We start from the raw sequence: 26,819 nt of genomic DNA, 5'->3' as shown, positions 1-26,819 counted from the left end.
CATGGTCTCCTTCTGTATTGATTTTTTTCTATCGATACAGCATATTCTATTTCAAGCAGCAAAGTAAGATTTGATATAACTGTCTAATCAGGACATTTACAGATATTAGTAGTTGTTCCAAAATCCTTCCCTGTCAACAGTCATGCAAGTACACTTTTACGCATGAACTATTCTGATGTCCTTAACCATATTAAAACTTTTTTAATATATAGCAGGGCAATTTGTTATCTTCCATCCATGACCTTGTTTTATAAGGAAATTACATTGTTTCAACAATATCATATCATGCTTTCACCTCCCTTTTGCCTCAAAGTCTCTGTCCAGGTCATAAAATTCAGTGTCTTCCAATTGCTATAGAGAATTTACATCAGAAATCGTTATCTCTATGGAATTCATGACTGAAGGTTGATGCATCTACTGTCTCTAATTCAACTGTCACTTTCCACTCCTGGTTACGTGCTCAGGCTCCAGCAGACAGGACTGCATCTTTTTGTGCTTTGCAAGTGTTTTTTTACAAAGAAAAACTACTTATGAGGTATGGTGTTCTGCACAAAGCACAGTCCTTTGGTGTATATGTACTGCTTGACCAGCAAGACACTTCCTCAAAGCCCAAGAGGTTCTTAAAACAGCTACTGCCTTTACCATGCACCAGTTACTTAACTGGCCTAAAAAGCCTCCTGCACAGCAGCTCTTTGAGGAAACCCTCCTGCCTTCATGTGATCAGGTAACAGTTGCAGATAACCTCTTCTTTTTAGGTTTAAAGAACACAGCAAATGATCATTTAGCAAAAAAGGCTTAAAATAGCTGTCAAAAGCAGAAGAAAAGGGGCACTAACTAGGAAAGCACTTGCTGAGTTTCAAGTCCCTTCCACTGCCTAAAGAGAGGGCACTGAGCTTCTAGTTTCCACTTCCTACTTTCTAAACCCAGTAACACCTACAGAGCTCTGATGCTATAATCAAGAATATTTATGTTTCTTCAGTCCTTCAGGAAATCAGGAGGTTTGCCTGACAGATATAGGACATCACAGACCTGGCACCAGGACCATAGAACAGGAGTACACAGAAGTTTAGGATTAAAAAAGAAAAAAAGAAACAAACACACACCAAAATCAACAACAACCAACCACCCACAAAACAACAAAAAAACCACACCACAACAAAACCAAAAAATCCCAAACCAGAAAACCAGTGCTCTTACCAGTATTGAGGTAAGGCTCATTGATGTTCACTTCCAAGGACCACTGGAACATTGGTATTTAAGGACACTATTACTCTCTGATGCAAGGACAGATTTATTGCGGCTCTTGAATTAGAGAAGAGAGATGAAGTTTTCCCCACTTAGACTAAAAGAAGTTCTTCTCCAATTAGTCAAGCAGACAACAGTCACCAAATCACTATGGTTTGAAACAAAGACCCTGTCTTTTGGCTGAGGAATTCTGTTGCCTGTTCATGAGGCTTTGAAAAGGTCTCAGCTTCCTGGGATGTTAGGTGAAGCTCCCTTCTGACTAGGATATGGAATAACATATGGAATATAACTGTTAACAATGCGAATGCTTATTTCATAACTCCACACCTGAGACAGTGGGAAATAGACAGGAATGTGCTGAATCATAAATACTAAGAAGCCACAGACTGGCTATTGCCCCAGGCCTGCAAAAAATAACAGGAGCAACTTCTTAAAATGTTTTTCTGTTATTTTCAAATTTTGGGATGCCACCAGGGTCACATCTCCATGCTTTTCTCTACCATGATATTTAAAACATTTTTATGTAAGTGAAGGCTGGGTGTTTTTATGAAATGTGAGACCTCCAAGAACTACAGCTAAAGTGTAATACTGAATAGGGCTTAGAATACCTGTTCAGTCTAGGTAGGTCGTGCTTCTCTGAACAACAGCTCTGAGTTGCTCACTGCCTTCTGCTCAAATACTTGATTTTCTTCACAACTATAGGCCAAGGGCTTTAATGAGAACAGAGATTCCAATGAACAGTATACCAGCTTCTGAAAAGTGTTAGGACAAAGAAGAATAACCATAGCCTGACCCAGCCATAGCCCTGATACTGATTTATATGCTTTTATTAGGAAGGACAGGTAGTTACTTCTCTGCACTTCTGCACAAAAAGTGTGCAGTTCTCAATGCACAGAACTCTAACCCCTCCGTTAGTCTGCATCCCAGGCTTGTGAGATCTCATTACACAGGACTGTCAAAGTAATTACAAGAGAAGAGGTAGCAGGCTATCACCATGGCATGCTGCGCAGAGGCTATAGACAAGACTGCAGAGAAGCGCAGGGATTTGTTTGCATCCGTCGTCTCGGAAGGTTTGCTTTTCCTTTGACTATCCAGTTACTGACTTTCACAGGCTATCTGCTTTCAGTAAACCAAAAGAACTAATTACTTGTTAGTCTTCAGCAAATCAGTTCTCAAATCCTCTTGGCTATCCTCATTTCTGTCTAGGTACAGCAATTTTTACTCCTTTCCTACAGGCTTTACTGGGATGTTTTTAAAGGCTACTAGTTTTTGCTGAATACTTCTGCATTTTTCTATGCAACTATTTACTGAGTCTTCCTTACTTCCTCTTTCCTTTCTTATTTACAGATATTTGTACCTTTTTTAATTCTGTATGGTTGCTTAAATTCTGACTAAAGATTTGTTTCTCATTTTTGCCAAGTTTTCTTATCTTTTAAATAACCACTTTAAATGAAGTTACACCTCAATAGTTGTTTGTATACTTCTATTTCAAGGAACCTTCCATCCCTTAAGTATTTAATTCTTTCAGCTGCTTTGCAGGTCCAATGCAGTTACATATTTAGGCTTCTATTCTTTAATTTGAGAATAATCTTTTTCTCTTTCTGACACTTCAGGGCCTGAGCTATAGAGAACTAGCTTCTCTAAACTTGCTGTGGTATTTCACAAGTTTATAGGTGGATAGCCCAAGTCATCCATTCTGCTTAGTTCTGTATCATTTTCTTCACCAAGTAAGGTTTTACTTTTGTGTTAATAGCATCCCCAAGGCGGTCCAGAGAGACTGTCAGCACCTGTCACCAGCCTCTTTTCCAATTCATACTTTAAACAAATTCATGAACCCTGTGAGTTTTCTGTGGCAACACTCTGGTCTCTCTTGTCCCAGAAAATAAGATTTTAAAAATGGTGATCCTAATTTAACTCAGCAACTCAAAAGCTTTAGGGAAAACAACAGAAGATGACCTGTCTAGAACTCTCGGTGGAAAGGATAAAGAGGTTTATAAATCAAGGCTGCGAAACTGGAGCAAACATGAGCAGCACTAAAAGACCAGAAGGAACATGAAAAGAGGCACTGAGGCAAATACTGGGGCACAGTAAGAACAGCAGTGTGTCCCCTGCATGAGTGCAGCATGACTCCCTTGGAGCCCAAAAGCGTGGCTCAAAACACCAGAGAGGAAGGAGGTGTTATAGTTGAAATTGAAATAGCTAGAGTCCGAAATAAATTCACTAAGTATTTATTAAGGCAGGAAAGTAAAAACAGCGCTGGGCAGCCGGGGAGTCGCAGCTCCATCCAGGCTCACAAATTCCGACAAGTAACACAGCCCTTTTATTCTCATCTTCAAGGCCGGTTTAAGCAAACAGTTATGCTCTCAGTCCCATAGCAAGAAGCTGTACATTACAAACTAAACTATTTTTACACTAAAGTCTAGACAACGACAAAGTTGAGGAGGTACATCTCCAACCTCATGGTTAACAGTTAACTCTTTTCTCACCAGACAAAACATTCTCAAATCTGTTACAGCAAGATCATTCCTTTTGTTAAAAACCCCTTTGATCAGCAATTACCCTTAGTTACTTATTACAGAGGGATGAGGATCAAATCCTAGTGACTTCTTAGTGACACTGGGATCAAACCCTAGTGTTTTCCTAATACCACTAATACTGACTTCAAGGTAAAGGCTTCTCCCAAAGTGTTTCCAACAAGCAGCACACATCTACTTGAAGAAAAACCTGTGCCTTCTACACAGTGTTTGGGCTGGCTGTGGTTTATGTCAAAGACTGTAGAGGATGTGCTTAAAAAAAAGGTACAGTTTTAATTAACCCATACAAGTCTCACTTCTCCTCAGTAAGACAGAATTGGAAAGCGAGATGCTGAAATGCAGGCATTTTTCTGTAAGCAATGCAGAACAGCTCTGCCACATTCCTTGAAGCTGCAGAACCCGTAACCCATCAGGTTCACACTGATTTAACTGGCATTGTATGGAGGGTCCTCTCAATGAATTTAAGTCTGAACACAAACAAAAAATTCTAAGAAAAAACTAACAGCCACAGGATCTAGTTGCTACTACATGCAAAGGTACCACAAGAAATAACTGTATATTATGATTACAGAACAGGAACTGTTCTTCCAGGTGTATTTTAAATGTAAAGTAGTAAAATGTTAGTCCCTCCGAACTAGTGCTAGTAAATTGTGTGTATATTTGGGATATTACAGTTACCAGCCACTTGCTGCTTATAAGGCCTACTAGTCAAGAAACGGAAAGAAGATGCGAAATAAGCAAATGTTCTTCAGACACTGGATCAAAAAGGACATCCATTTTAGGCACTATTCCCTCTTGGGTTTACGCCCTCCTGTAGGATGAGATCAGCACTGCAGCACATGCTTTCTTGCAAGGATGCAGCTCAGATGAAACCAGAGATGAAAAACAAATGGAGGGGAGGAAAGGAAAAAAAAAATAAAATCAATAACCACTTTGAATTATTCATCTCCATGAAACAGGAATAAAAATGCAAGCAAATTCCACCTCTAGAACAGTGATCCCAGGAGAATTTCTTTTATAGAAGTCATACTGTCTACTGCAGATTTTCCTGCAGAATCATTAGTACTCAATAAAATTTCAGGAGCAGAGAGGTATGATTAGGTCAAACCCAGGCCATTCACCTAAAAAGAAACATTATGAAAAGCCATAACCAATTTCCACAATAACTACTGGCAAAGTAGTTGAAGGTAGAGAAAATCCAGAATGGGCCTCAGTTTACTAAAATATGAGTAAAACTACTGAGAACGTGTCATGTGAAAGAAAAATACAGCCTTGTCCTGTTGTGTTCTTTAAAGATTTTTTTCCTGTCCTTTTTTTTTTTAACCATGAGAAATTTAAGTCTCATCCAGCTTGTCTGTCCTAGAAAGTTCTACATAGAAGGACCAATATCCCTGGGGGAAAACACCATTCTTTTAAATGGATTTAAAACACATTCCACCAAACCCATTTAACAAAGGACCAAGAAATCAAAATCACTGAGTTATTCACAAGAACAGACCAGTGTAGGCTTAGTATTTCTTTTAAAAAGAAAACAAACAAGAAAACACCCACATCTACCAGCATACAAAGTACCAAGGAAAACAAAACAACAAAATATGCTCTACATCCTGAAAAAAGGTCCAACTCTTCCAACAATCTCGTTGTTATTTTCCTTTTCTACGAAATTAAAGGGATAATCTTCTCTGAAGGTCCATTCAAACAGACTCCTCAAACCTTTATATATGAAAGCTAGTAGAGCAGAACTAGTTCAGCACAATGCACTACCTCCACTTTCCTTGAAGGATTCAAAAGACTGTTCCAGGACAAACCTGCTTGCTTTTTACTCTTTGCCTCCATATACGCTTCAAGAATCTGAATTCCATGAACTGCCAACAATATTTAACCACAATGTCTGGTTTTAGAAGCAAGAGTAATAATTTAGTAGGGCAAGTTCTAACTTTAGAAAAGCTACCAGTGAACTCATGACTGCGGTGACTTCAACTCTAGGAGCTTTGATCTAAGAAACTCGCAAAATTGGGAAGTTAATTATCTGTGGACATAAAATGCAGAAAAGGAAAAAACATCATCAAGCGTTATTTTTGTCTGTGTTTTGTGTAAGGACTAGTTTTGAGTAGAGAATAACTACATCAGTTTATTTCTAGTTAAGTAATTGTACCAACACAATCTGCTTGTGAAGATTTATTCTCAAGTAAGTATGCCTGCATCGGGAATGCTACTGCTAGCATTGCACTGACAGCTTTGCTAGTGTGCTTCCCCTACGCACCAGCCCTAAGTGATGACTAAAGAAAGGAGAGGGGTGGAGTACAATAGTTGCCTGTGCTGGCTAAGTTTTTTATCACAGCAGTGTCTTACTGCCTCTCTGCAACAAATGAGCCCCACATGTAACACCTCTGGCAGACAGCTCATTCTCTACCATTTCCCCCACAAGACAGCAGGGATCTTTGGTTGTGCCAAACATTTTGCTTTAATGAACACAGATGTCCATAGTATTCTGTTTAGAGACAGCGGGTCGAAGAATCACACTTACATACCAAACAAGAAATGAGCTTGTGGTGGCCACCAGACCATGTAGGAACTCTTCCATTGCCAAGTGCAGCCTCCCAGAAACCACATCTGCATGTGCCATTTTCATGCATGCAATGCAGGCCTGCTCCCTGTGAAGTTTTTTATGACAAGCTGTACCCTGCAACGTTAGGAGCCATCCTATCCCTGAACTCAAGTCATCGACCATCCTGAAGTGAGAATCAAGATCTGGACTATGACTCATGGTTCTACAGGGAAGCCCATTCAGGCAGCCAAGGACAGGTCTGATGCATTTGTATTGTTAGGCAAAAAGAAAGAAAATAGTTTCACATTCTAGAAGACTGTTAGCTTGTACTGGGAAGGTTAAAATCAGTTTTAAATGATGGACAGCTCAGGAGCTGATATTTGTTCACGATATTTCTAGGGGAATCTCATATAACTGTTGTTATCAAGGAATCAGTTACCTGCAAGAATATACTCTAATTGTTAACTGGAACTCATGATTGGTACCAAAATCATTGACCTAACTTGTCTACTGGACTAAACATGTTACAGACAAGAGCAAGCAATTTACACCATACTTGTGCAACTGGATATATTTTAGGAAACGACTTCACAGCTGAGAACAGCACGCATGAGCTCAGCTCAGCGTAGAGAGCTAGCTGTGGATGTACTGCAGGTAATTCATTTAGAGTAACAGAGTGATCAATAACGTGATCGCTACAGAGATGACTCAAGAGATTTTTTGTTGGGTTGTGGGGTTTTTTTTAGTCTAGGGTTTTAATTTTTCAAAGGCAGATTCTAAGATTCTAAAACTGGTAAAATCCTAACACAGTTACAAGCATTGTTTGAGGTCAAACCACCCAAAATTAGTCTGAATACTTTATGAGGTGAGGAGAAAAGACAGCTGCGGGTAGTAAGACTTCTTCCAGAAGAGAACTCAGTCCCAGTAGATACAGGCAGAATGCAATATAGTGGCTGGAAACCACAATAAACAAATTCAACATAGAAGTGAGGCACAGTTTTAACCATGGGTAATTAAGCACTGAATCTAATTCCCCATGCTTTATAGCAGACTGCTTGCAACCTGATGCATTAAAAAAAAAGAAAAAACACCAAAAAATGCCTCACCTTAAAGTCTGTATAACACAAAAATCGTAACACATACACCCCCAATAAAACACACACGATAGTTAAAACATTAATTTGGTTTAAAATAAAAATAGGGGGCTGTCTTCAGGCAGGGAACTTATGTTCTTCACAGTGCTCTTAGTTTTCCAAAGCTCGAATTCAGGAATTGACTCATTTGTTCCATTACTGCTTCATACAGGCCAGCAGGATAAAACAAAAAGTAGAAAGAATCACAGATGGAACAGGGATCTGGTGTGGATCCTCTGCAGTAGCACATTGGCCCTAGCATGAAATCAGGAAAACCTGATTGCTTTTGGACACAATACCCTAAAGTTTCCAAATCAAGCAGCAAGGCATTCCATTACACAGAATGGAGCGAAAACAATTTGGTATTTCAGAAGAAAGATACCTCTAGACACAAGCCCTTAATGATCCCTGCTAACTCCACTTCAGAATGCATGGTTTCCTAGCGCAAAGGCTATTATAAATTCTCAGTGTCAAATAGAAAGCATGTCATCCCAGCTCCCCCAGAAAAGAAGCAACAGCAGGCCAGGAAAGGAAAACAGTGCCTCCAGTCTGCAATCTGAAGTCCTTACAGGGGGAGGAAAAATGTGTATGTTCTAGCAATGCCATGGTTAACAGGGCAAGACAAAATCCTGGAACAGAGCCAGTCAGACTGAGGGACATCTGCTTTCTAAGGAGGTAGGAATTATGGCATTAAAATTACAATAGCACATGACAACAATTAATCTCATGGCAAAATAGGATTAACAGGTTCCTTCCACAGTTTTTCACTCTTCTGAATCTGCACCTATTTCCTGAAATAGCAGCGAAGATGCTAGACGAGATCACTTCAGGGGAATTCAGTTCTCTTGCCTGAGCTGGACGCAGCAGAGCACCAGAAGCAGCGTTACCCTCCTCAGGCTGAGGACTTGCCGCCATTTCAAAGCGGTGCACCCATATGGGATGCTGACAACATGCCCGTTCCTCTCGCATCTAGCACATGAATGCTGCCAAGTTGTTCTACTCCACACTACAGCAGTGAGACGGTGCGCGCTTGATGGCTCTAAGCAAAGAGAGGCTTTCCACCTCATGAAGCCACCATGGGAAGTGCTGCAGAAAATGATGGCCAAATTTTACAGCTGTATCCATGGGCTCAGGCATGGTAATGGCTCAGCCCAGCGTCCTCAGCCCTCAAAAGAGACCAGCACTGCAGCACCCAAAGCCACTTACCTCCAGCTGTTTAATTGCAATGCTCAGGCATTGAGAGCAGCTGGTCAGAGACTCCCCCCTCAAGCCCACGCTAAGGATTCTTTAAAAGCAAAGGAAGAGAGCTGGGGAACTGCATTCATAGCACAGGAGAAAAAACAGGCCAAGAAATCTGTCAGAAAATTATACACAGCTGTTGAAACTGTCACATGTTAAAGATTATTTTCCTACTTAATCCTCCTTCCCCTTTGCTCATCTTGTTTGTCTTAGCAAGGTCCAGTTGACAAGGATTGGAGAAGCCTACTCTAAGCCACTGAAGCCAGGGACGCTTGAGGGGAAAAGCATAAAGAGCCACAGTGAAATTATGTTACGCTAATAATACATTAACAAAGCTTTAATTACCAATCTCTATGCTAGAATCCCAGCAACATTCATAAAAAGTCACCCAAAGCTTGCATTAGCTTGTAATTAGTACCTCTAGCTTCAACATCTCTGCTAAACATGGAACAACACGAAGACTCCCAAAGAAGCATCTATTTAGAACTAGTCTTATTTAAGAGGTCACTTTGTCATTGCAGCTGCTGTGCTTACAGTGCACACGGCCACCAAGAGAATGCTGCCTTTGTCAAGTTAAAGGAATGTCACTGCAACACTAACCCCCCCCCCAAAAAAAAACCAAACCAACCAAACAAAAAAAACCACCCCACCCAAACCACACACACCCCAAATTTATTCTGTGTGCAACTGCTGTGCTAGACAACACGAAATAATTATTAGAGCACTGTTTAAAGAACTGTTCAGCATCATACAGATCCTCTACAAACTGTGAAAGCTGCTAATATTATAAGATGGAGAAAACCGTGTCTTCAGCAGCCTTTGTTGTTTTTCTGCTAGCATTGAGTGGAAGCACAAGGCCCTTTTTTTTTTTTTTCCCCCTTAACTGGCTCACTCAGAGACTTTGAACACTTCCTAAAAAAAAAAAATAAACAGCTTACCAAAAAAGTTGAGATAAGAGAATAAGGCCAGTCAGTCAATGAAAGAAAAGAAAATGCTATTCTAGGCAAAAAATAGAATTAAAATGGGTTACAAACTGAAAGATGGCAGGTGTCTACTAAGAAAAAAAAAATCTTATGTAAGGTGCTAAAAACAGTGCCTGCAACCCTTGAAATGCCTGAGTTGTCAGAACAATGGAACTGGATGTTCACCAAGGTCAAAAAAGATGCTGCTCTATGTGCTCAAATGCTGAGTTCCCAACAGCCGCTTCAGCTTCCCAGCTTCCAGAACCTGGGCCAGCAGTGCACTGACCTCAGCCAAACATCATGGAAGCCAGTCAGGTTTCAGAGGATGCTGAAGTCTCGAGCACAGGTAGGAAGGTTTATTTTGTGGTGATACCACTCATGAATAACAGCCGAGGATGAGAACTTGAAATCTTATATTTATTGTCAAGTACTACAAGAAGTCATAAACACACCATGCCATAAATAGGGCCCACGATTACAGAAGGCAGCAACACTGAGTAGTCATTAAAATAGGGAATCTAGCACCTTGATGAAGTACTTACGTGATGGACCTTGTTCAAAGGTGATGGGTTTTTTTCCATTATTTAGAAGTACAGCTTCATGAACTCTATTATCTTTATGAGGGTAAAAGATGACCTAGGATAACACCGCATGCTGTTGCTTTTTATGAAGATAACACAAAGTATTGCATCTATCGATTCAGGTTTAGCTTAGGTTAGGTTTGAACAGTAGCATTATCATATGAGTCCTAAAAATCCAGAACTCTTCAATTTAGAAAGGCACTTAATTAAAAATAAATTAAATAAAAGCTAGTATATTGGGCTGTTACTCACTAAATCCAAAAGTTTTAGAAGCTGGGGAGCACTCAATACAGCTAAATCAACTTAAAACACAAGAGGAATTTCTTTAGACAGCAGTCAGTGAATTTCAGGAACTTGCTGCTACACGTGCCTGTGGAGGCAGGCAGCATTTGTAGATTCAAGTAAAAGGAGGTGCTCATGGTGTGCCCTTTAACCATTATGCCCAGTGAGGGACCGGGGGGGAGCAGAAGGTGGCCAAAAAAAGCAGTTAGGCTCGTGTGTTTCCCTGAATTGCACCTTTTGTTGCTACCTCTGGAGGCAGAATATTGGGCTAGACAGACCACTGATGTGATTCAGTAAGGCATTTCCTTTGATCTTATTTGCTTTTAAAAAGCTGAACAGAATTTTCACCATACTGTTCAGTAGAGGAGCTTAACAGAACCAGAGCAGCTACGAAAAATTGTTTCTTTCATAGGAATGATGCTTCATGTGAATAGATCCTATATGATTTTACTGAAGCCTCAGCAGTTTCAAATGTATAACAAATGCACAGAAATGTCAGTTGCAGGGGATCACTTTAATGTGTACATGAATTTTGGTGCGAGAGAAGCACCACTCGCCCTTTCAGGCAGTAATCAACATTTGGTCAGAACAGCATGAAAGGAAGGAACATGTTAAACTGACCTCTGCTTACTGAAGTACAAAATGGCTTATTGGAGCTCTGGTTTCTCATCTTCACCAAGTAGCCTTTTGGGTATCACAGTGATAGCCGTAATGTGCACCTTATGAATAAAAGAACATTTTGAAATGCACAAAAGGAAAACAAAGATTTATCCTTGTAACTTCCTAGCCTGGCCTACCAAAGAAGGTGCAGTATGCTGGCTTCGAATGCATAAAATGCAGCCCAATATTATCATCAAAGAGAATTTTCAAGATGTGTAGTTTCCAGAGGAGCTCTCTTAGTGTTAAAAATGTCTGTTAAAGATGGGAAAAGCAGCATTTTGAAATACAGTTTTATATATGATCTTACAAGTTTTTGCTTTTGTGCTCTCTCGTTTTAAATTTAGCTCTGCAGGGCAAATAGACCCAGAAATATTCAGTACATATTTTTGTTCTGTATTTGGAAGAAATGAAGAGTATATTTTAGACACAATGAAATAATTTCTATTTTAACAGTAATGGTGGTGGGAGACTGTATCAATCAGACTAAGTCTATAAAAACAGGTAATTTCTGTACGAGATTGAAGAGATGGACTAAGAAGCTCTCAGCTTCCAGCCTGAGCTCCAGTGCTCTGGCATTTAAGTCCTAGAAGGCTGGAAAACCCATCAGCAGTAAAGATTCAAACAGAACACAAAATGAACACCGATCAGCATGGCATTACAGAAAATATGACCTTGCTTCTTAAAAAAAACAAATAAGCTTGTCAAAATCTCAAAGGTTGTATTGATATAGTGTAATTATTATTTCATAAGGCATGTCATATAAGCCTACTCCAAGAGTCATGTTATTCACTATATTCATAAACAACCTGCAAAGGAGCAGAGCAGACTGGTGGCTTATGGATAATACCAAGTTATTAGCATGGCTGAGGAGGAACTGCTGAGGGAGACTGAGAGTTTCATTTGCTATTATTTATCAGTATAAATCACACATGAAATGACATTAACTATTTACCACTGGGGAGAGATCTTGAGGTTATGATAGTCTCAGTTCTATTCAGAAGTCAGCTCACTGCTCAGCAGCCGTCAGAAAGTGAATAGATATGGTAGAAATCAGGAAAACAAGGCGGGAGGCGGGGGAAACAAACTTGTGATGCTGTGTAAATACATAGCTCTACACCACTTACGAACACTACACACATCCCAGCATCTCAAAGAGGAAGATCCAGGCAACATTAATAAAACAAGAAAGATTAAAGGTATGGAACAGCTTCCCCATAAGGAACGATGAGGTAAATCAGGCCTCTTCAATCTGGAGAAATAATAAGGCAAATATGCCAAACCTATAACATAACTAGGTTGGACAGGAATTGTCCCGTGTGGGAAGGTACATCAAAATGAAACCAGACACGAATAAGAATCCAAGGAAATAAAATGAGGTTGCAGGTTTCTTCCTGCAACATGTCATGGAACTTGCCAGATTTTTTACTTCTAGCAAGGAAAGACTCAAAACCTTCGTGGAAGTTGAAAGGTGTTACTCAACACATAGAAAACATACCTCTCCATGAACTGGAAAGAGATGTGAGCTAGGATGGTACAAGGAGGCAGTATTTATGTGCTCATCTTACACTCCTGCACACACATCCATTCTTTGTCACTGTGCTGGATGCACCTTTTGCTTGAACCAGTACAACTACACACCCTGACATATAGCATTCTCACAGGACATTCTTGCAGAACGCACAAGCAACTGATTAAAGTCTGTCCAACTGGTAGATCCTGGTGGTGCTTGCAAGTCCCACAGAGATATTCTTTACCAGTTTATGATTAATTATTAAATTACATACTTTAAATGAGAGAAGAATCTAAAGCTGTTTGTGAGATAGTCAGGTGAAAAGAGCAATGCTTGGGATCACTGCAGCCACACGTAGCAACCAGAAACACGGGCTGCAATTACAACATGGGAAGCTGTATTTTGGGAGACTGCAGTTCGCAGGATCTTTGAGGTCATGCTCAGTATGGTTACTAGAAGAGCAAAGGCAGTCCCCAAGCACATAGGGAAGAAGCACAGAAGTTGACAAGTGCTTGCTTTCGTATTTCTCTGGTCAGAAGTATGTTGGCAGCAAACGGTGCAGGGAAGTTAATTGCTCAAGGACTACAAATTGTATCTAAAAGTCCAAAGAATCTTTATTGCACCTGTGAAAAAAATAACATTAACCACTGAGTTTTTTTCCTACCTAAACATGCAAGTTAATGACATAGTAGTCCTTTCCCTAACAGCCAAAAGCTGAAGCAAATCCATCACTGGATGACCTATGTTACCCATGTTTCTCTAGCAAGAGGCCATAGCTGTGAGGAACATACCCTTTCACTGTAATATAATTTTCACAAGCAATTAGTCTTTTGCCTTTTGTTGCTTTTTTTGCTTGAGCACACAAACTTGTCATCTGTATTATCTGGGAGCTATAATTTGATTAAACAAGGCAGCTTTTTTTACTGTCACACATTTGACTTGATCACTGAAAACTAACTAAGCAGTGTAGTGGAAAAGAAGTATACGGCACAAGCTGACACTCAAAGCCATTCCCAGTTCCACAAAGAAGATGAGTCACTTGTACAAATGACAACATTAACCTATGAGAGATGTGTTACTGTAAAAGGAGGATCAAATGCAGACTTTTGAGACCAAGATCTGCATAGCAGACTCATGCATTTGCCTTTGCTTCCTATTGGGTTTGTAACTTAACACAACCAGCGTTGTGCCACAAGTAAAACTCCTTGTACTTTATCTGTTGCAAAGTTGAATTCATGGAAGCATAGAACAGCCCAGGTTGGAAGGGATTCCAAAAGATCATCTGGTCCAATTTTCCATGGGAGAAGGAACATAGATGATATTATCTAGCAACCTGTTCAATTACACCTTGAAAACTTCCAGTGATGGGGACTCTACTGTGTCTCTGGGGAGGTTGTTCCTGTGACTGATTGTTCTCCCAGTGCAGAAATTTCTTACCTTGGATTGAAACCTCTCCCAGTGCAACTTGCACTCATTGCCCCTTGGGAAGAGAAAGCCTCCAGCCTCTTTGAGGCTGCCTGTAAGTTCTAGAGAGGCTGTAAAAGACAATTTTTTTTAAAAAAAAACCTTCTTCTAGCTCAAGTTAATAGCATTCTAGCAGCACTCATCCAAAAAGACCGCTGCCTTCTGGAACTGTAATGCAATTTTGCTACATCCTCAGTGGGCTGTGGCAGATATATCTGTACCCTCAATTGGCATTAAATGTAAAACAAAGGCATCAGTAGGACGGGAAGCCTGTGTATTAGGTCAAATATGAAAGGCTTCAGAACCTGAAGGCCATCTGCCTGCAAGGCAGCTAGTTATTAGACTGTTACACAAACCCTGCTGGCTTTCAGCATAAAACATTTAAGTTTGCAAAGAAACATGCAAGCTAATACATGAAAGTGTTTAATATTTCTGATAATCCTTTTACAGAGGTAAGAAAAGTATCTCATCAATGTTTCATGACTTCATGCATTTCTTCCATCAAATTCAACCTCAATGTTGTTCTTAATTGCTTGATTTTCAATTCTGTCATTAGTTATTTATAAAAAGTTTTCTAAGACTAACACAAAGTATGATTTGGGAGGAAAGATCACTGGAATGGCTGTTGAGCTATTTAAAATCCCCTAGTCAGGCCGAAAGCAGCTGCTAATCTTTGTGTAGAGAGAACTGTTTTCAGGGGGAAAAGCTGTTTTCTCTGAACATCAAAACAGATACCAGAAAGCACACTTCCCTTGTGCCGAGAAGTAATTATTTTGAGCATTTCACCTTGCACCATGTCAATTTTTATTGGAAAGAGACAGTTCCTCTTGACTGTAGTAAACTATTAGCTTCCAGCACATGGAGACACTGGACATCATCTTAAACTATTGTGGCAGCCAGTGGCTATTTCTGTGCAAACTGTGCAAACTGGGCTACCCTCACCATGGAAGAGCACACAAGCCTTCAGTATTTCACCTTGAATTGGTTTGGGGTTTTTTTTTTCCCTCATCACACCACCCTTTTTATCCATCAGACCATTTACTAGCTTTCACATTCTCCATAACACATTCAAAGTTTGTCTTGCAAGGTCTTCCACAGCTGTTCCTACCTTTTTCTGCTCTGCTGCTGCCATCCAGGACTACCCTTTTTCCCTTTGGGCAGGTCATCATCACATCCATGCTTGGTTTCTTGCTGTCCCTACCATCCATACCCTGGAAACTAAGCTGTGAGATTACCCCTACAGCAAAAGTCACATTGTGATACTCAGAAAAGAGCCAGCAAGATAGCATAAAGAAAAAGAAACTCAAAACTCACAAAAATAACCCCAACACAAATGAACTTTCATAAGTTGCATTAGATATCACTTGTATGACCGCCTCACCGTTACGAACGGTCTCAGCTTTTCATCTCTCATTTGTACCACATTTGAGACTCATTTGTTCCTCATCCTCTCTAAACAGGCTAAAAATTTGACAGAGGGATAACTATGCCCTCTCTGTTCTCACAGAATACTGCAGTTAACATTTTGATTTCAGCTTCAAACACCAAACGTTAACATAATACAAATACAGTTTGGAAATAACTACTGTAACCAACTAGGTAGGGGTTTTTTTCCCCCTAGGGAAAAGAATCTGACCACCACCCACTTCTCTCCCCAGCTCTTCTCAATCAAGCAGCTTCCAAAGCTATTGAACTACTGAAGACATTACTTCTGTTACACGAAACGCCTGCATCATCTTCCAGAAAACAAGCACATCTGGAGACTTGTCCAAATAACCACATGGAACCACTCTGAAGCATAAGGATACTTTTATTCAACAGACCCATGGGACAAACTCAAGCACAAAGGCAAGACCTGCCAAGGGGCTTAAAGGCTTGTCTGTTTGGGGTATCTCTGTGCAAATAAAAGGTGTAAGTGAGAACAGAAAACCCAACCTTTTTAGACAGCGTGTCACCTGCTCCAACTGACCAGTGACAATTTGCTGAGGTTGTAACTAACTCATCGAAGCTACAATAGCCCTGTTCGTACTAAATGGGGTTAGGAATTCATACCAGGAGTTACTTTCACAGTATATAGGAGGAGCACGGCCTCCCTCAGATTAGCTTACTAAATTTGATAGAAAATAGTTTATTTGGCATATCACTTTTGGAGAGATAACAGTATCTGGGAAATGTCTTACACCACAAGAGCAACACCTGCATAAACAAAACCTAATCTTCAGTTCCAGCACCTCCAGAAGCCATATACGCTAGACTGTTCTTCAGTATGTCCTGCATCAATATTTGCTAGAGGATAAACTAGAATTGCACTTGATCCCAGGTAAAAAACTTTTTTGTTGAACAGAGGGACAGCCTGGTCAGGGACAATTTGCAGGCAAGTTCCTCTAGGAGAAGCTGGGAATTGTCCTTGAATACAGAGAGCATCCTGCTGGTGTCTAAACTCTGTCGCTGTTTCTCCACAGTGTTGCTGAAGTACAACAGCACCAGAATCCTAAGGAACCATTTGACTGAGCCAACTTCAGAACTTTCTCCAGCACACAGCAGTTCATACACAGCAACTGTGAAATCCCTGCATCACAGAGCGTGTTTCTTCAGCTCCACTAGATCCTGCAGATAGCAATGGCTGCTTAAAGTCTGCACTGTGCCACTAGAACCATTATTATGGAAAGGAAAATAGGTATCAATTTCCTATTTTGCACTGCCAGAAGATAGAAAACAGACTTACAGATCGCAAACTGTTCTAAATTGACAGGCCATTGTTCTGTTGCTTAGTTGAGACCACCAATATCTGTCAAATTAAAGCATAATTATAACAATCTGTATTTCTATACAGATTAGAAAATTACTGCTACTGATCAGCAAGTTTGTCAGTGAAGCATGTAAACAGACCACAGAACTGTTCATGTTACTGGAATGCTACACACACCTTAGCACTTTCCTGAGCAAACACTGAACACTTCTTATCACATGCCTGTCTGATGCTAAGCACTATTGGGAAAACAGATCAGGATCTTTAGACTCTGGTGGGATAAAGCAAGGATTTTTCAGGTCCAGTGATACCACAGCACTTCATTAAAGAGATTAATGTTAGCCTTGCCATTACGTTACCAATGCAATATTAGCAATAAGAACCTGAGTCCTTAAGATCACAATGGATGAAGGGCAAGAACCTACAATCCTTTAGGCCACATGACTAACATAGCACATTTTCCAGACAATTAGACCCAAGTGAGGAAGCCCACCAGAGGTTGCATGGAACCTTATACAACTCTTGCAGCAATCACTTCCGGAGAGAAGATAACTAGCATTTTTAGATGTTTAATAAATTAAGTATTTGCTGATATAGGGGAAAGCCTTCAGACAAGAGGACTTACCATGCTCTACAGATTGTTGCAGTCCTTTTAATTGTTTCCTGCTTTACAGCCTGAATCAAAATAATGCTTCAGGCTCCAGTTACACCTCTCCAGAGTTAGAGCTGTCCTGTCATACATGACCAGAGACATGGTTGTCAGATTAACTTCTAGGTCCAGTTCGCCTACAGAACCACAAGGCCCCTGCCATGACAGAGGCTTTTTACAGAGCAGCTATTTGCCAGCTCATGAAGCATTGAATTTAAAATGGGGCACAGAGAGAACCAGTAGCCAGAGGCCCTGCACAGTAACTGCAGTCTCCTACCCACACTGCAGTTCTGTTATTTCTTGCTTTCAGACCTGAACCTAATAGGATGCAGAAGTCCAACCTGGAGGTGACAAACACACACATCACCATTATCCCAGATAAAGACTAGATCGTAACAAAAAGCTGAAGCAAGACAAAACCGCAAGCGTTGTACTTTCAGTTATCAGTGGGGTTTGATTGTCCAAAATTGGGGTTATAGGAGTCAAGAAAGGCTTCAATAGAAAAGGAGGCTATCAGCTCAATTGATGAGTTTCTTTTTAACTAGCAATAATTATCGTTTACTCTTTCTAAAAAAGCTGCCAGCCACAAGCTGTTCAGCTGTTGCTCTAGTAGTCTGGCCCATATAGCTAGAGCTTCCAGACCTGCATTATACTTAACTGAAACACAGCCCTTCAACAGGGCCCAGTGATTTGTTTCAGTTAAACATTTTCCTCTCCAGTTAACTCCTTTCATATTTCAGATATTATTTTTTTTTAAATAAAATAGATCAGACAGATGTTTGGATGTTGGATTGCCCTTTCGACTTCCCCTTGCACTGGTATTTGCCTACAAAGCAGAAAACTCTTCATTGCTTGCTACAACAGTGTAAGTCTGTATCAGACAGGGGCTGTAGAGTTGAAATCCCCAGACCAGTTATAGAAAACTGGGCATCTAACAGGTCACTGTTTAACTAGCTGCAATAATAGGAGACAACTTGAACAAATACCTCGTATGTTGCTCTACCCTTTCCTAGTCCCACTAGAAAAGGCCAAAGAAGTTTTTCCACAAGGTGCCTCTGTTTCTTAGACCAGAAGTGGCTGTGAATGGCTAGTAAAAATAACATTCATGTCTGATGTTCTTCTAGAGGTGAGATCAAGTCTCTGTCAGACCCAGATCACAAGTTTGTGTTGGATATGCAAAAAGATGCCAGCTGACCTATGCCATTTAGCTACAGAAATTAATCAGAACTAAATGTATGTAACAGCACACTGAAAAGGCCCATAAATATCTAAGGAGTGTCTGTGGATGCACAGGTGAACAGAAATCCTTCATTGGACCTGTTTGCTACTTCATTTCTTCTGTTTTGCCTCATTTGAGATTTAATGTTTTGAAATATGTATTGAGTGTTCTGTAATAGGCTTAAGTAAGATTAGAAGGGACAATAAAGTCCCCCTGTTTTGGCTCATTCATTTAGTAATCCCCCCAAAGGATCTCTTTCAAATAATTATCCAATTTCCTTTTTGAACCACCTATCTTTTAGCCAAAGGAGGTTGTGGAGATAAATTCTATGGCTCCACTATTGGCTGAATGTGCAACCATATTACCATATTTTCTTTGAACATGACTTCCATCAGTTTAATTTAATTCCCCCTAGGTCTTATTCATCTCTCTAGTCCATTCTTTTCCAAACTGAAGCATCTCAGCTTACTGGATCATTTCTTGAAAGAAAGCTACTCCAGACCTCTGACCATCCTCTATTACCCTTCTGAGCATTACTGTAGCTCCACTACATTTGAGATAAGAGGACCAAAACTGCACAGTATTCAAAGACCTGGGATCTAATACACGGTGCCATGATGCTGCTTGTTTTGTTCTCTGTTTTTACCCAATAATTGCTAACATTTGTTCTGGTTTGTTTGCTGCCAAGCACTGAATAGATCCTTCCATGAACTGTATCATAACTACAGAATTTAATTCCTCCATGGTAATGGTCAGTTCAGAAGCCGCTTTTTTCTTAATTTCAAGCTGCATTTGGGGGTTGATTTTGCATATGGGCATTTACTTTACACAGCTTAAATTCTTCAGTCAGGACTCGGCATTACTGAGTCCCAAATGACTTTGGATTGCCTCACTGCTCACTCTAACATTTCAGTAGCGATGCTAAGCAGCATATACCTGCTGAACTCAACTGGCAATCCACCTCCATTGGCAAAGCTGGCTATTTACATCAGAACTTCGGTTTGCCCATCCTTTTTCTCAATAACTTCTGCATACCAAAGCCTGGCCCCTAATTCTATGGCCAACAGGCTTCCTTAAACAGACTTAATGGACTTAGATTCCCAGAACATTTTTGGCTGGTAGACTAAATCATTTCTGTTTTATGATCTCTTCAAAAAAACTTCAAGACATTTGAAAAGCAGGATGTCCCTTCTCAGAACCGATAGTGACTCTTCCCAGGTAGACACTAGTTCTGCCTTTTATTATAGAGACTACTGATTTGCCCAGTAGACCTGACTTAACAGACCTGCAGTTCCCCAGATCCCTCATGGAACCCTCGTTATAGACTGACATCACATTTATCACCCTTCTCCTCAGGAACTAAGGGGGATACACGTTGCAAATATTAATCCAGGTATTTCAGCCCTGAGTTATAAGAACTCTTGGGCGACTGTTATACTTATGGTGACTTGCTAGTGCTTGGTCTATCTGTACCACAGACTGTTACAGTTGCTTCAAAGTTAGACAGATCTTCTGCTGGGTGTTTCAACTGATACATTTCATATACAGTATTTTAATCCCACAAGTGTGTGTATACACACACACTGCTTTGCAAGGAGGAAGACTTTCCATCCCCATGTTAAAAAGTCACAGGAAAGTTAAGAGACCTCTCAATCAGTGGCACATTCAAGAAGAGTCCAGGTACCTTCCTTCACAGCTACCCATTATGAGAACAGCTTCCCCAGCTAGAAAATATATTCAGAAGCTTTGACAAGAGTGAAAAAATATATAGTGAGCTATAAGACAGCCTTATATAAAACAAGACTTTGCAACAGGGTCATCTGTGCTTACTATAGTGACTTTAAGATATGTTACATAAAAGTATTATAACAGCCTAACCAGAGTTCAATCTTTTTACAAGCTAAGCAGGCATGCTTTCTAACCTTAGATGTCATTTTTATAATACTCTTGTTCACTGTTCTCTGGAAGAAGAGATAGGCCTTCAAAAAGGGATTCAGAAAGTCATTTGATGAGTCTTACACACTACTTGCAACACATTTTGAGCATACAAAAGTACATTCTAAAACCCAGAAGAGATACATAATAAATAGCTTACAAAGTAAAACTATGTTGTGCTACCTGAATAAGGTACAGAAGACAAATTGTAACTTACTAGCTTAATAGGCTTTTAGACAGCATATATCTCTATTCTTTCTATCCCAGTAGTAAGATATGTAATTTAAGTTCAATTCCTTGCATCCAACAGATCTTTCAGATGTTTTTTCTTGTCTGCAGAATCCCAGACAAACCCCCCACTAATTAAATTTGACACATTTGCATGTGATTTGATTCTAAATAAATTAGCTTTATTCTGTATTTGTTTCAAACCCAAAAGATAAGTTAAAAGTTAATGCTGATAAGCCAAAAAGCTGACCTTTAACTTCTGAAGAAAACTGAGCCAGGTGCCGGGTTACAAAGAGTCGCAGTTGCTGATTCAGGTCACAGGACAGAAGGTTAATGTTCCAGGAACGAATTCCTGCCCAACAAGAAAAAAAACATAAAGAGAGAGAAAAAAAGAATATAGTGAGCTGTTATTACATTTACTCCAGAAACAGAAGTAGAGATAAGAAGTCAACAGGAGACAAGCACCAGTGATGCTCTTCCAAAAAGCATACTTTGGATGGAGAAAGTCTTCAGAAGGGGAGGGCCGCGAGATGCTTACCTTCTGTCAAACATCTATCCCTGAAGTACATGCAGTGAGCAAGCCTTCATTCAAATTGCACTCCACACAAGTGAAACTAGCAAACTATAAGGGATCGAGGCTGAATTACACTACTGCCTCACCAAGCAAATACATTATGTTAGTCTTACATCTTCTGCATTCTCCAGCATGGGTCACTAGTAGAGATGGTCTGTTGGATGGTTAGCCTACCAAACAGCTCAGAGACACCAGCTTCTCTGCTCTAATAGCCTGTGCATCCTCCAAGTCACAGAAGCCCCCCCACAACTTGCTCTGCTTAATCACTCCTTCAGAGCCTCTGATCCCACCAAGACCCTTGGAGTTTGCTCTTTAATCTATATAATCTTTGTAAGCTAATCGCCTTCATATCACAGCAGGAAGCAGCATCTGCTCCCAAAGAAAGTGGCACCATGCCATGCTGGGGAAGTCACCTTCAGACCTCAGTGTGAGTAGCTGTACATTCTGGGTGACACCAAACACTACAGCTCACAGATCTTCACATCCCAGTGAGAAGCATCCTCTCCTAGATGGTGTGATACTACATTTTGGCACCATGAACAAAACCAGCCTCTTGTGCTGCTGCCTGCTGAAGTACAGATGTTGAAGGCCAATGCCACAGACTTCTAGGAGTTAACTGAAACAAGAATTTCAGCCCCACTGTTAATTGATGGAATTCTCACTGAGAGTTCTTCCACTGTCTTCTGGGGACATGTCCTCTCTTGCGTAAATATAATGTTTTATTGCATCTGGTATCTCCCTTCTTTCAAGGGAAGCATGTTCATTTTTCATGGAGATATCGTTCCCAGTTACTGCAGTTCTAGTTCTCCAACACAGTAACTCCATGTTGTGCAACAGCTTCAGCTGGCCACTAGTCTTCTCAGGTACAAGCTCCAGCTTTCTACATGTAACCAAGGCAGAGTTAGTAATCATTGCATCACACAGTTCAGTACTCTCAAGGTCTGTAGAACTTACAACAGCTCAGGAAAACTTTGTTCTTAGTTTCTTTTTCTGGTGAGAGCTGACACAGTAGAGTAACATAGCTTATTTATCACCTGACAGTGCACTGCAAAGTGCACAGAAACCCCTTCAGTAAGTCCTCTGAACATCACAGGGGGGGAAAAAGAAAAGAAAAAAACCAAACTACTTTGGTTGTAATTAGTAAATTGGGAAAACCATCTACTACCACTTTCAGTGTCACAGAAAAATCTATTCCTCTCAGTTTGGGTATGGGATAGGCACAAATGAAATGTGTAATAAGAGACAGGGAGCAAGAAGCAGAACAAAATGTTTTCCTATGCTATGCTCTTTGAAAACATGATTGTTTAAACAAATGTCCAATGTAAGTGTACCTTAATGCAGTACTGATGAGTATTCTGACCTGGACAGGAACAAGGTGGCACTCTGCAGGGCAAATCCTGCTGACTCTAGCTGCTGTGTCACTGTCATGGTGTCCTACTGCAGCAATAAATGCTATTTGAGGTACTGCTACACCCTCTAGGATGCAGAGAGGATAGATCCTCTTTCAGAGCAAGAAAAGAGTGAAATCATCATCTCACTCATCATCCTGCTTGTGATTATTTCTCCAACATTTTTTCCCCTCCAGGTAGCCTGAAGTTATTCCTAACTTCTTCCCATCTGCCATAATTTCCATTTACCATCCCAGAGCCCAGGAGCCAGAACATTGTCCTTGATGATTAGGACCTTTTCTACCTCCTGATACAAGAGTGCAAATTATACCATAATAAGGTTTCTAAATATTCATGCTTTTTGCACATGCACAGCTTGGGTAAGGTACCATGTGACTCATCAGCCTTCCATCTCTTTCCTTATGCCCTTGTGAACTTTTTTTATTTCCTGCTGAGGTCACTGGCTTATAAGATTTGGCATTTCCCTTCAATACTAGACCAAGTCTTCCAGATATTGTTTCCCAACTGGACAAAAGTCACACAGGAACAGAAACATAAACCCAGCATTTTAGAGTAAGTGTTGTTCAAGCATCCCACAGATACACAATGCCACTACCTAAGAAGTGCTACACATGGAAATATGACAGTTCCCATGATGTGCTAAATTCACTATTCCATTCTCCTGAACCAAGGCATGGAAAGAAGCCTGGGAAAGTGTGTTTTTTTGGATCAGCCAGAGCAAGAGATTTATTCACCCTTCAAAAAAAAATCTTTGTGGTTTCATTTTTCCTTTTTGCACAGACAGGGCACCACAGCCAACAAAAAGACAAAACAAAGCCTAGCTTTTTCATCCTTTTGAAAAACCTATCTAGATGTATAGTATGTAACACTTAGGTCCAACTTTGCTAACTTTATTTCCCAGTTTTGTTAATCTGATCGTTATCAGGGCTATAAGCCCTTTACCATACTTACCAGGTTGCAGAAAAACACTTTTCCGAAAGGCAGAAACATTTTGTTATTTACACTGCTTTGTTTCCTGAGGAAATCAAATCTTCTGCTTAGCAGCTTGTTCTACCCTCACACAAGCCTCAGGTGAGCCCTCCTCAGCAAGCTATCACTTAAGAAATGGGAATAGTCACATGTGCAACATTTCCACATCTCTTGAACTCCCTGAATCAAGAATTTAACTGTCTCCAACATTATAATATGCTATCTGTTGACAGAATGCAAGGCCCTGCTGCCATTTTAGCTGTTATTTTTTATATCCATCTTTCAATTTGAAGATCTTGGTCTATTTCAAGAAGAGGTCATTCTCTTGTTTCACAGTGGGGAAAACACCCCTATGACTAGCTGGAGGTCCTACTCCAAGTCAGTGGCAGAGGAAAGTCTGAAATCCAGGTTCCTAGCTCCCTCAGCAGTTCACTTCTACTGTTAGTAACTTACCAGTACTGCTTAAATGCCAAGAGGCATCTGCACTTGGTAGAATCTCAGTAGGTTTCTGGTCAGACAAAAACTAACTTTAGAACTTTTCCTGTGGTGATTACAAATTATGTTGCAAAATCGGCATTTGTTTTTATCTCCAATGGGAAATCCCAGGTGATCAGCATAGGAACGCATAATCAAAGAGCAAAATCCATTAGTCGACAGTCTGTTCTGTCACTGTTTCAAAGATTCAGAGAACGGATAAAGACGCAGGTTGGCACACCCGTTCAGTGAAGCACCAAGCAAAGATGATCATCCTGTTGTGCAGGAAGTTGGCACAGCCCCTTTGAAGAGGGGCTTTCAGAGGCCAAATAGTCATAATCTGACCTCCCCCAGCTGAATAAAGCCATCCCTTGGAAGAGGGAATGAAACAGTGCTCTCAGAGTAGCTGGTAAGTGGCCTGCCAGCAGAGGTGGATGGAAAAGATGCTGAAGTGGAGAAATTGGATGAAATTTGACATTTTTACACCCGCCCCCTCTTAAATTGCACTGTCCATCTGTTCCTCAGTGCTGCTGACGCTTGGGAGGAAAACAGTCACAGAAATATCTCCAAATAACAGTCTGGCCAATAGTTACAACTGTTATCACTGGCATCCTTTAAGCTAATGCGTCTTGGAAACAGGGGTGGGGTGGGAAAGCAGTGCATGCAAAGTCAAAAGGCTGTTATTTATTTCTCAGAGGCGCAAGACCAAGCTGCTTATTAAAACAGGGATTCCCTTAAGGTCCTGATGGGCCTTAAGGGCCTCTCCTTTCTCTTGAGAACCGCCAGAAAGTGCCACAAAGCAAGAACCACCATCTCACCAGCTCCTATCCCCCTCCCTTTTGAACAGTGCCGCATCTAATGTACAAAGACTAAGTCAGTGCCAAGGCCTGCAGACACTGCCACAGTACAGCTAGTGGAGGAGCAAACCCTCACGGCCATTCTGTTTTGCCCTGTGTCATTCCCGAAGCAGTTTGCTGTGGTAGCTTATCCCCCCTCAGCCACTCCTCAGACAGGGAGAGGCCCCAGCAGTGGGGCCCCTGTTTGCAGCTGTCCCCCTGCACCGAAGCAGCCCAGAAGGACAAATCCTCCAACTAATAAGTTAGAAGCCTGGGGTAAGAGGGAAATAAGAGGTAATCCGCTGAGCCACTAACAAAATAGAAACTCGAGGAAATTAGAAGCGTAACACATCTTCAAGCTTTAGGATGTTCACAACCAGTGTTAACCACATTTTGCTAATGCGAATAACGGCGTGCTCGGGGCGGGGGGGGCTGGGTGGTAAAATAACAAAGATGGGGCAGTTCACAGCCTGAAGGCCTGCGAGTGCGGTGACGGCAGGGATGGAGCCGGACCCACTCGGCACCGATGCCACCGGGCTCGGCCCCGCCGGAACCGCCCTCCTGGCCACCGGGCCCGAACCACGCCCGAGCCCGGCGGGGCTTCTCCCCTAGCCCCGGGCCCTTCCCGGGACTCGCGGCCCCCAGGACGTGCTCACGGGCGGCCTCCGCCTCCTCCCGGCCCCGCCGGGGCACCGGCCCTTCCCTCAGCCGCCGGCCCCGAGTCTCTTCCCCCGCCCAGACCGGCGGGCCGCACCGCGCCCCTCCGGGAGGAGGGACACGAAGCTCTGCGGCGGGGCGTCGGTGCCGCAGGACAGCGCGGCCACCGGCAGCCCCGGGCGGCGGGGACAACGCGGCAAGCGCTCGCATCCCCGCGGCACTCGGAAACGGAGGGGGGTGGGGGGCAAGGGCCGCCCCTCCCCAGGGCCTTCCGCCGCGGCCTCGCTCCTCACCGCGCTCCAGGGCACCGCGCAGCGCTCCCCGCTCCGGCTCCGTCCCGATCTCCCCGATCACGACCAGCAGCGCGTGCCTCCGCGGCTCCCGGCGCCGCCGCCCGCCCGGTAGCCAGGGCGCTGCCGTCTCCATAGCGACCGGCCCGGCCGTAGTCTCCATGGCAACGCCGGCAGCCGCTGCTGCAGCGCGCGGTGACTGGCGCACGGCTCTTAAAGAGCCCGGAGCCCCTCCCTGATTGGCCGGGCTGGCACGTGGGCTCGCGCTACTGCGGAGGGGAGGGGGCGTGTCCTGTGGGGCCCCGCCCACCCGCCCCCATGGTCCTGGTCCGGGCCCTGGCCCTGGCCCTGGCCCTGGCCCGCGGGCGGCTCTCGGTCCCCGTTCCGGCCTGGGCAGAGCCGCTGTGGTGAGGAGGTGTTCAACCGGTCGCTGCTGCGGAACCCCCTGGCCTTGATCAGGGCCGCGCCACCCCGGCGGGCAGCTCGGGCAGCTCAAGGCCAAACTGGCAGAGCAGGGGGGTCACCCTGAGCCCCCCAACAAGTCCCATGCGGCGGGGCCTCGCGGTGGGACACCACCAGCGTCAAGGTTTGCGTCCCCTCGGTGCCTGAGCTGTTGCGTCCTTCCCCGAGCGCAAAGGCGGGCGAGCTGCGGGACCGGGCCAGGGGACTCCG

General features: G+C 42.2%; 1 protein-coding gene across 1 annotated transcript in view; it reads right to left on the bottom strand.

Moving 5' to 3' along the window:
* MAP1A (microtubule associated protein 1A) overlaps positions 1–26,322 on the bottom strand; it is a 66,782-nt gene extending 40,460 nt beyond the window's left edge. Inside the window, exons 1-2 of the mRNA XM_055716761.1 lie at positions 26,151–26,322; positions 21,189–21,290 (exon numbers count right to left, since the gene is read on the bottom strand). Of these exons, the coding sequence (XP_055572736.1) occupies positions 21,189–21,290; positions 26,151–26,310 (262 nt within the window). The 5' untranslated portion in view covers positions 26,311–26,322. The remainder of the gene's footprint in view (positions 1–21,188; positions 21,291–26,150) is intronic.
* Between the last annotated feature and the right edge of the window lie 497 nt (positions 26,323–26,819).

Source organism: Falco cherrug, chromosome 7 (genome assembly GCF_023634085.1).
Source record: "Falco cherrug isolate bFalChe1 chromosome 7, bFalChe1.pri, whole genome shotgun sequence".
Classification (NCBI taxonomy): Eukaryota; Metazoa; Chordata; class Aves; order Falconiformes; family Falconidae; genus Falco; species Falco cherrug.
The sequence above is the reverse complement of the archived record's forward strand: the minus strand, read 5'-3'. Positions and strand labels throughout refer to the sequence as shown.